We start from the raw sequence: 10,771 nt of genomic DNA, 5'->3' as shown, positions 1-10,771 counted from the left end.
AATGGACAATTCCAATACGGTTCTATCAGAACCCCCTCTATTAAATTAATATTATAGACATTTAACAGATGTCTTAATTAGGCATTATAGCTAAGAAATGCAAACGAAATTAAAACCAAAGCCACTGTCCAGAAAGCCAGCTTTTTATCATAATTTATGTCTTTTGGGAGGATGCTCATGTTTACTCTTCAGCATGGACATTGATCACTTGATGAGCTTTTCCAGCATCCGGGAAATGCTGACCTGAGCGTTCTGAAGCTCAGAACCAGAATGAGGGTGTGAGAACCAAAGAGACGAGTTGGACACATGTTGGACGCTCAGTGATGCAGACACCGCTTCATATGCCAATGAGCCCAAGACGGGCACACAGGTCTCGGGGTGAATCAGCAGGTCAGAGACGCAGCTTGGGGACCTAGATGCCTTTAACACACACCCCTGCTGGCTCTGGTGCAACAAGTTCCAGGGCCCCATTCTGGGAAACCCCAAATATAGGAAATCTAGACTAATGATCCCACTTGACAGATGGAATACTGTGGCCAGTCAGTCAGCAGAATTCCACATCGACTCCAAGGATTAGGGAGCTCTGGTGGCCAAGAGGTAAGAATCGAAACTACTATCCCAAAAGCACGAGATTTTAATCCACTGGCTGCTCTAGGGAAGACGGATGGGCAAGCTCATCTCATGCAATTAAATGCCTCTGAAAACCCACTGGAGGGCCAGTTCTGCCTTGATGGCACGCAACACACATACATCAACTGTGACCAGTAGGGAGCTCTGGTGGCCTAGCAGTAAGAAGCTGTATTGCAATCCCAAAGGCCTGCAACTGGAATCCACCAGCTGCTCCGTGGGAGAAGGATGGGCAATATCTTCCTGTAAATTACTGCCTCTGAAAACCCACTGGAGCGTCAGCTATGAGTTGGTTCCGACTCGACAGTACAACTCTGTGGATAAGAACTTTCCTAGTTGTGTTGACTCCATCATGAATTGTTTCCTCTAACGTAGGAAAGTCAACTTCTGCCTTGTGGATATAATTCTCTGTAATGTGATCACCCTCCATTAACACAATCTAATGTTAATACATCTAATAGTCAGTCAGTTGAGGTCACATGAGTGTAGGGCAGATCCTGATCGCTGAGCCCTAGGTCGGGCAGCAGGCACACAGGGACAAGACTGATGCCAGCCTAGGGGTCCAGCCCAGTGAGAGGAGTCCCTGCGTGGAACAAAAGGTTAACACCAGGCTGCCTGGTGTTGGAGAAGAGCACTGAACATCCCATGGATGACTGGGAGAACAAACAGTATGTCTTGGAGAGGGTGCAGCCTGAGTGCTCTTTGGAGGCAAGAGTGATGAGGCTTTGCCTCACATACTTTGGGCATATTGCCAGGAGGGGCTTTTCCCTGGAGAAGACATGACGTTGGGAAGGGTTGGAAGGTCAGCAAAGGGGAGGAAGACCTTCAATCAGGTGGATTGGCACAGTGACTGCTGCAATGGGTTCTTGTGTGTCAGGAAGCATGAGGATGGCACAGGACAGAGCAGGGTTCAGATATTTTGTTCACAGGGTTGCTATGAATTGTACTTGACTCAATGGCACCTAACAACAACAACTAGGCTGCTTACCAAAAAGCTGGCAGTCTGAACCCACCACATGGCTCCACAGGACAAAGGGTTGGTGACTTGCTATAAATGACAACCTAGAAAACGTTATGGGGCAGTTCTCCTCTGTCACACAGGATCCCTGGGTCAAAGCGTCACTTGACAGCTCCTACCAGTACCAGGTGGGCTTCTCTGCCAAAGGCCCCAGCTCCACCAGGATCTCACTCACTGGACAGAGTGGTGTAGAAAGCACACCTCCCTCCCTAACAAGCCAATGGGTATGGCCCGAGGACTGAGCTGGCCTGATCTACTCCCCAGGCTGAAGCATGTTCTGAGTGGCAGGCAGAGCAGCTTCCACAGGGCTGGTCACTGAGAAACAGAGAGGGAGAGAGCTAGAGAGAGGGAAAGGGAGAGAGAGGGATCTACAATTGAAATGGCAACGCGCATGGAAACTTGAGTCTGTGCCAAATGGCAAACAGATTCCACATGGCAAGTGGTACCAACAACTTTTCTGGAAAGCAACTGTATATTTACACAACACTGGGTGCTTTTTCCATCGAGGAGTGGGTAAGAGCAGGGGTGGAGGGAGTTATGGCACCTATACTGTTTCCAATGTGGCGCTCTCGGATGGTGGGAGGAAACTGCTTTCAACCGGAAGACAACAGACCTCGTGGTGGGAACCAGGTAGCGCAGGGGCCACGGCACTTTTGAACCCTCTCTGTCTACCTGGCGCAGCGTCCTGGAAGGTGGATTGCTCGCTGCTCTGACACACACAAGGTCACTGTGAGTCAGATGTGACTTCACAACAACTGCTCTGTGCTCAGAAAGCCAGTGCTGACACTTCCCCTCCCCAGCAGTGTGGGAGACAGGGAACTGCTTCTGCTGGTATCAAGGAGAGCAGGCGACGAGCTGGCTGCCCATCTTGTCCTCGCCGTGGCTGTCCTCAGCCACTTGTCTCTTAAGGGACAGCGCACAGACCCTTCTGAGCCATGCTCCAGACACAGCTTTCCTGGGACCAGACACCGCCTTCACCCCAGCTCTTCCTGCTCTCATGTGGCCTGTGTTCCCCGCCCCCCTCACCTCTCAGAGAAGGGCCTCACCTCCGGGCCTTGCAGACACCCTGCACAGAGGGCAGGAGTCAAACCTTGCAGCAGCAAAAGTAGAAGAAAGATGGCGACTAAGGTGCTAACGCTGGGGGCCTGAACGGTTAGGAGAGTCCTGTTACCCTACGGAGGGAGCCGGGAGACTAGGGAAGGGAACGCGTAGTGAAGGTCAAGTCGCCTATGCTGGACAATCATGAACAAGCATGACAGGAACAGACTAGGAAAGGGAACGGGTAGTGAAGGTCAAGCCGCCTGTGCAGGATGATCGCGAACAAGCATGACGGGAACAGCCTCTGTGGCCCACCCCAGCTCTAGACCCTGACACGACTGTGCCCCCGATTCCTCACCACCCGCCTCCTCAGTGCCCTTAACAGAGTAACGTTAGTCATGCAGCTCGATGGTCGGCAGAGTATCAACTACAGCGCGTCTCCCACAGCAAAAATGCAACTTGAGCTCTTCCGAGCTGGCAGAACCACCTTTATCTGGAGCCTTTTCATGTGTTAAATTATATAAACAACTGAATAAATAAGAAAACAGACAAAAGGATAAAAACGAAATAAAAGTCTACTGATACCCCCCTTTAGACACCCAGCATTAACGTGGTGTACTCTGGACACGTCTCTTCTCTCTGTGACACAGAAGTTAGATCAAGGCTCAGCGTATGCACCCTGGCCGCCTCACACCATGGTGCTTCTGGGGCAGAACCGTCCTTGACTGGCTGGTGGTCAGTGACCAGCACTGGTTCCACCACATCTTCTCCATCAGCCGGATGAGACGGGTGCCTCCAATTTCCTGCTATTGTCAGTACTGAGCAGTAGACCGCTCACAGGTCGATGACTCCCTTCGCTTTGAACTTCTTGGCAGACCGTTCACTTGATCGAAGTTGGAATTTGCTCCCGTAAATGTAGGAAATAAAGCCGTCAATTTCCACAGTGAACACACAGTTTAGCTTAGGAATAACTGGGGGAACGAAACAAAACAAATTAACAAAAACCAGGGGGAAATCCTGGCATTAAGCTCCATTTGTTGAATATTATTTCTGACATCTGCATGAACTGGATGAAAGGACACTAAAAGGAAATGGGAGCCAGAGAAGGCACTGTCAGAACCACAGACCACATTTGCGAGGGGACTTCAAACCCAATTTTCAAGGTCAAAGGCTATAAACTGAACTCTGAAAACCAGAGACTCCAAAAAATGCCAGAAAAGTTTTTCCCCTACAAAATCTTTCAGCTCAAGGGGATCTTTGTACTCCACCCTCTGAGGTTGAATGAGACCTGAGGAGTATGTCAGGAAACAGAAGAACAGCGACAAAACCAAGCTCAAAAAAATTAAGGGACAAACCCCTGCAACAGCTGCTTTGGACCTTGGGCTTGGAGGCAGCTAGGGTGTGGTCACCCCCAGATTGGCTGCCCCTGTCAGAGGCCATTGTCTGGGTCCAGCAGACACACATGCACTCCTCTGTCACCCCTCTTACTGGCTGATACACTGCTCGGGGACGGCAGCCTGAGAACGGCTTGTTGTTAGTTGCCTTTCAGCCTGTTCTGACATGTCCGGAGTAAACACCGGCTTTTCAGGGCTGTGAACTCTAGGGAGTAAACTGCCAAGCCTGACTTCCGAGGTGTCTGGGTAGGTGCTGGACTGCCAAACTTTCAGCCAGCTATTGAATATTCAACCATCTGCCCCACCCAGTGACTCATTCTGGGCAGCTGGTAGGGGACCAGTCCCACACCCCACCTCTCCCCTCCCCGTCTCTTCTACTGAGGCTGCTGGCTGAGCTCATAAGTGCCTCCTGGGTGAGGGCGGGGTATCTGACCCTGAGCTAACTTGTCAAATCGACTGGCTAGGGCTCTGAGGTAAGAGCCGGAGGCTAAGGCCTGCAACCCGTGGAGACACGAGTGTGTACCTTTCAGGCGGTCGTCTTTGGTGATGATTTTGAAGACGTGCTTTGTCTCCTGGAGAAGGATCCCAGTGACTCCCACATAGGAGGGGCACTTGGATTTTGTGACTGCAAAGGAAGAGAGTTGTTTAGGGCTCAGGCCTCTGGGTGTTCAGGGAGTCCAGCCAGTCAGGCTTCTGGGGGCTGGGGTCCTAGGACAGCACTGGGGTTGGGCACGCCAGGGTCCACACTGGGCAGAGACCAGGCATCCATGTCCTGGGGCATCTGCAGCTCCCGGGACTCCTTACAGGTATTGTCTGCAGGGTCCGTGGCCATGGAGGCTTGGGCAGGATTCTGGAGCAAGGGGCCAGGGAGGACCACAGGCCACTGCCTAGTGAAGTCAAGTTTCACCTGGAAGATCTGAACTAACCCTGTTCATCACGTCCGCAGCCCAACCTTGCCCAACTCTGGCTGGAGCAGGAGTCCCGCTCAGGGCCACCAGTTCCTGACCTGCACCTTCCTGGATCTGATGCTTCCTGGGCCTCTACTGCACCCAGCCCTGTTCCAGGTAAGAGCTAGCGTGTGACAGTAGAGAAGAAAACCTGGCTGTTATAGAGATGCCGTTCCAACAAGGGGCAGGGAATGGGAAGTGTGTGTCAACTGAGCAATGGCATTTTCTGACAGTGACAAATCTATGAAGAAAACAAGGCGAGAGCAGTGAAGGTGAGGGCCCCCTCTGGCTATTGAAGATCTTCAGGGAAGTGACACTGGGCAGGGGCCTGGATGAAGAGGAGGAAGCCTGGGGATATGCAGATCTCTGAGGAGAGGGAACATGACAACACAAGGGCCATGCAAGGGCCCCGAGGCCGAGCCGAGCGGGGGAAGCAGAAGGCTGGGGAGCACAGATGGGCTCCATGCCAAGGCAGGCAGAGGCCGGGAGGCAGTTTCACTCCAAGACGAAGTCGCTGGAAGGGACAGGATGTGATTCCATTTTCAAACTCTCCCTGATGCCTCCTAAGTGTGTGCCTGGAGCCACACGGTAAACACTGCTGACCAGGTGAATGAGGAAGACAGAGGAGGGATGACGTGGGGAGAGATCAAGAGCTCTGTTTCTAAGACATGAAGTCTGAGTTGTCTACTGGACATGCGGGTGCCTGGTAAGTGGAGGTGGGTGTGTGGGCCTGGAGCGGGTCTGCTCTCTGAGCCTGTATTCAAATGTCAGGTCCAGTGAGAGCCAGCACCATTGTGCCCTTGGGGACACTGATGAGGTCCCTGCAGAGAGAAGGTGCACAGAGAACATCCAGAGTACAGCCAACAGGTGGACAAAGCTGGCTAAGACAATCACAGTCACCCCAAAACTCAGTGCTGATGACCTGGATTGGGGGGGCCCAAGGAATTATAAAAAAATGGAGGTTTCATCTGAGCAGCAAGGTGTGTGCCCATTTTGGGGCTGACCATGGGCTTGCAGCCTGATTACCTGAAATTATCGCGCCGTGCAGATCCGCCTTTAACAGCTTAGCCTGAACCATCTGTGGCTGCCTGCGAGGTGGAGAGAATCCTCATGTCAGCCTGAGAGCAGCAGGTCTGCACACCCCGCGACCAGGCCAGGAGGCTGGTTCTACAGCAGCACTGACAACGCAGACGCGAGACCTGAGCTCCACCTCCATATGCTGAGCTTTAAAGGTGAACTCACGTGTCTGGCTTGAGGCCGTTGCACAGGTCCCGGATGTACTGTTTCCACAGTTCATGGAGCGGGAGAAAAAGACTGTACCTGGGGTCAAATCGGAAACAGCAAGGAAAAGAAAAGAAGAAACAATGAAAACTTCGGCAGGATGACTTTGGGGTTAGAGTACCTCTAAGATGGGCCCCTCAAGAGCACAGAACTTGGTCTGATGTCAAGAACCCAGAGCAGGGAACTGCTGGGTCCTGGGTACAAATCCTGACTGCTCAGCCCTGCGTCCCTGCTGGGGGAGCCTCCTGCGGCTGAGCTTCTGCCAATGAGGACAGGCACCCTCTCCGTCCCCTCCTGCTCGTCCGAAACACAAGGGCAGCTGGGGCTCAAGTAGATCATGAGACAGGGCGAGCTCATCTGGACTTCTCACAAGAGAGAAACGAACACCAATCTCATTTAAGTCACTGTCAGTTTGAAGTTTTCTTACACGAGGCTGAACTTGACCTGAATAATCCTCTGCAAATAGCAGTTGCCAGGTTCCCGTGAAGGACGGGTGAGCAGGTAGAGGTGAATGGGACGGAGCAGGTGAGAGGATAGTGAAAGGCTGCCACTGGGGGACTCTTTACCAAAAGTCTGTCTTGAGAAGGGAGAACCACAGTCTTGAGCTCAACAGCAGCCAGGCAAACCCAGGGCAGGGCGATCCCACCCAGGAGGCCATGTGGCACTGTCACTGTCTTGTCTTCTGAATGTAGGAGGCTATTTGGCTGCAAATCTCTAAGCAGAAGCCCACAGACAGTCCTAAGACACAAACTCAGAACCATGGCCGAGGAAGAATGGTGTGTCAGCTGAGAGAGCCACACATTTCCTGGCAGGAGAGTGATGCATTCCTTTTCAAAAACTTCTAAAACACGTGGGCAGCATCTTTCTTTGGCAATAAAATACCAGTGGGTGAGTCTGTCTAGTGCTATTAAAAGCTACAGATATATATAAGAAGAAGTAACAATTCCTCTTTTCTGTCTAATAAAGCTGAAAGACAAACAGCCCGTTGCCATGGGCAACAGCTTCAGATGCAGCACCGGCCTTATTAGTTAAGGTTAGGCCTGATGCCAAACAATGAAAGTCCCCAGTCTCACCAGGCCTTGCTATTAAAAGCCAAACCCAAACGGTGTGATTGGTAAAGGAAGCCTGGCCCCTGGTGGCAGAAGAGGGCTCTGCACCCTCAGTTTAAGCAGAGCAGAGCTGGACTTTGGGGTCTAGGCAAGCGAATGGCTCCACTCACCTCTGTTGTTCAGGTTTGATGTCAAAGAGCCGCAGCTCCCTCCTCTGCCTGGCGGAGAGGCCTTTGGATCTCTTCCTCCTCTCCTTGCGTTTCGGGCGAGTGAAGTACTCCAGGACCACAGCCTTGCGCTGCAGTTGGTCCTCCAGGGCCTCCTGGCTCATGCGCGGCATGCTGCGCTTCAGGAAGGCCTTGACGAAGGCCTCGGCCCGCTGGCCGCCCATTGGCTGCAAAGGCACGGTGCTCACTGCTCTGGGCTGGGCAGCCCAGGACCCCATCCCCTTGAGTCCCCCCACCCCAATCCAGGGCCCCTGGAGCAATGCGACTGCAGGCACTGACCCACCCGCCCACTCGCCAGGGCCCACCCAGCTTCCTACTGCCAAGTGTCTGTTACCCACAGCTGTCGGTTCAGGACCATGTCTGCCATGAAATCCAAAAGCCAACTTCCTAACTGGCTTCTCTGAAGTTACTCTGACGAGGAAAGGATACTTTCTTTGTGAGAGAAAATGGCACTCTGATGGCCTAGAGGAAGGGAGCTGTACTGCGAACCCAAAGGCACGCAGTTCAAATCCACTAGATCCTCTGCAGGAGAAAGATTAACTACCTCTTCACGTGTGATTTTCAGCCTCAGAAAAGCCAGTGGAGGGTTAAGTTATGAGTCAGTTCTGACTTGATAACAACAACAACCTGCTTCTCTGAGGTTACTCTGACTGGGAGGAAGAGACTTTTCTTGTCCTTGGCAAACATCTTTAATATATTAATGAAGATATTTAATAATTGATGACCAACTGAAAGCTAGCTCGGAACAGATGGAAGGAACAATCTGAGGGCATGAGAACAGCAACCCTGAGAGCTCACACTTGGTTCCAACTACCAGGATGTGGCGTGGGGATTCTACAAGAGCAGGGATCACACATCGCCTCTGGGAAGAACAGCCAAGAGCACCAGAGAGCAGAAGTGTGCTCGCCCTTCTGGGCCACCTGTCAGGATCGGGAGCGGTCCTTGAAAGCACCGCAGCACCACCAGCACCATCAAGCTGGAGTTGCGGCCTCTTCTTGTTAGGTGCAATGCCTCTGGCCGCTTGCGCGCTTACAGCCTGTGGAGCATCCTACGCCCTATGCAGCTGCTGCGCCCTGCGTGGCCTGATGACCTGTGGGATGGCCCCTGGGTAACCCAAACATAACTCCACTGCTGAGAGGCTGGCAGCTTGGACTCGTCCTGAGGCACCTGAAGACAGGTTTGGCGATCTGCTTCCAAAAGGTCACAGGATTGAAACTCCTGTGGGGCAGTTCTGCGCTGCACATAACGGCTGTCTAGTCAACATCAACTCAATGACAACTAGTACAGTTTTCATGTGAACTAACCAGGCTGCAAGCATCTTACGGCTAACCTCCGGCACTAACTGACTGAGCCCTTCCTTCAGGTGGGGTAAAGGGAATGTATGACTCAGTGGGACACACATCACCTTCCAGGCAGCCCATGCTAAAGATGACAGGTACTGCGTCTGCTTCAGGACTGTACCTTTAGACGCTTGACTGAGAGTTGATCCATCATTACTGCTACAATAAGAGGGGCATTATTTTAATTTTAAATTAAGGTACATCAACCTTCTAAAATCATGACTTTAAGATAACTCTCTCATTAAGAGTGGGAATTAAGGAAAAGATTTTGCCAAACTCCACGTTAACTTGAAACAAACATATCAATTCCAGTTATGAGACATGATTTGCTTGCCTATGAAAGGAGCACAGTGACAAGACTGAATGATGATGCTCACCAGGGCAAGATTTAGATAGAAATGTTATGGAGACCCCTATGTAGTTGGAGATGCCAGAAAATCGAGGGGTTCTACTTAAACTTTTTTGGGTGTACCAGGGAAGGAGGCTAGGATATGAAACAGACCGTCACAGCAGCAGACCCTGACTGAGGCCACCATGTCTAGGCTGCCAAGGAGATGAGATGTAAGACGGTGGGAAGAACATCAAAACCAGCATGGCTGACTGCAAAGCAACTGAGCCACCTTCGAATCCCCCGTGCTGCTCCCAGAATGCCCGTCAAGCACCATACCTCAATATCCAACTCCTTGGCCTCTTGAGGAGAAAAGGCATGGTAGATGACAGAACCTAGAGGAGTAAAACAAAACAAATCATCAAGAACTGATTAATTCCTTTTGGGCATGGCCACAGATGGGCCCAAGTCTTTTCCAACTATGAAAAATAACTGGGCTTAGTTGGACATGGGAAGGAAGGTGTTACAGAAGAGCTGAGCATAAAAGCTTTCTTAGATGTCCCTTAACCTGCCCTCTGGCCAGGCCTATGTTAAAAGTTCAAAGCTGTGGGGGGATTGTGTACCAATGGCAGGGGGATTGTGTACCAATGAAAGAGTTTTTCTTTTGCTTTTCAAGGAGAGAAGCGAATTGGGGGTGGGGGGGGGGAGAAAAGTGCAACAACGAATGAATGAAAATCCGAAATCTCTGTAGATGTTCACTGAAATGAATAGAAAAAAGTTCAAAGCTGTACTGTGCTGTCAAGTAGAAACTGATTGATAGCTGATCCTCCAGTGGGTTTTCAGATGCTGGAAACTGTGTGGGAAAAGATGGCCCATCTTTCTCCCATGGAGAGCACGGCAGATTCGAAATGCAATTTGAATGCAATTCGAGGGCAACTCCTTACCCACTACCACCTGAGCTCTCAAAAATTTAGACCTTGTTTCGAAACAGTGCTTGTCCAGCCTTACTGTGTGTAGGAATCTCGGGGGAGCTTACTAACACATCAATTCCTTGACTTTATTCCCAGATCATACATTTCTATCAAGTTTCCAGATGCTGTTACAGGGCAAGGATCACAGTTCAAGTTGCAGTGATTGAAAACGTCATAGGTTAGAACCTTGACCAACTGCTCTACAAGTCTTCTAAAGCAACTCATTTAAGTTGTATGAAATTGCCGTCCAGGCAGATCGCTGAAGAGATCTAAGCCTCATTATGTGTAGATTCCGTTTATTTATAAACACAAACAAATGGTGGGGCTCTGCTGGATGTATTTTGTGGATGTATGCTGAGTGTAGAGAAGCCAAAGCACAAGGAAGAATTCAAGATACTAAAGAGCCGAATAGAAGATTCCAAAAGGCAGCACGGAATGACAAAGCAAAATATTACAATGAAATGTGTGAGGAACTAGAGTCGGAAAATCAAAAGGGCCGAACTCGTTCAGCATTTCTTAAGCTCAAGGAACTGAAGAACAAATTCAAACCT

At 50.8% G+C, this 10,771-nt stretch overlaps 1 protein-coding gene across 2 annotated transcripts; it reads right to left on the bottom strand.

Annotated features, from left to right (window-relative positions):
* Positions 1-3,517: 3,517 nt before the first annotated feature.
* POP4 (processing of precursor 4, ribonuclease P/MRP subunit (S. cerevisiae)) lies at positions 3,518-9,636 on the bottom strand. 2 transcript variants are annotated; one of them, XM_006887826.1, is made up of 6 exons: positions 9,589-9,636; positions 7,525-7,748; positions 6,267-6,344; positions 6,051-6,112; positions 4,601-4,702; positions 3,518-3,654 (listed from the first exon to the last, which is right to left on the bottom strand). In XM_006887826.1, exons 2-6 carry the CDS (start codon positions 7,743-7,745, stop codon positions 3,518-3,520), a joined length of 600 nt encoding a protein of 199 aa, XP_006887888.1. In that variant the 5' UTR covers positions 7,746-7,748; positions 9,589-9,636. The 2 variants fall into 2 exon arrangements, with proteins under 2 accessions (XP_006887888.1, XP_006887887.1); XM_006887825.1 differs by having other exon boundaries at positions 7,525-7,764; positions 9,602-9,634.
* Positions 9,637-10,771: the final 1,135 nt, after the last annotated feature.

The sequence above is a fragment of the Elephantulus edwardii genome, unplaced genomic scaffold (assembly GCF_000299155.1).
Source record: "Elephantulus edwardii isolate Elephantulus edwardi_28Jun2011 unplaced genomic scaffold, EleEdw1.0 scaffold00062, whole genome shotgun sequence".
Taxonomy (NCBI): domain Eukaryota; kingdom Metazoa; phylum Chordata; class Mammalia; order Macroscelidea; family Macroscelididae; genus Elephantulus; species Elephantulus edwardii.
Note: the sequence above shows the minus strand (reverse complement) of the source record. Positions and strands in the feature narration are given on the sequence as shown.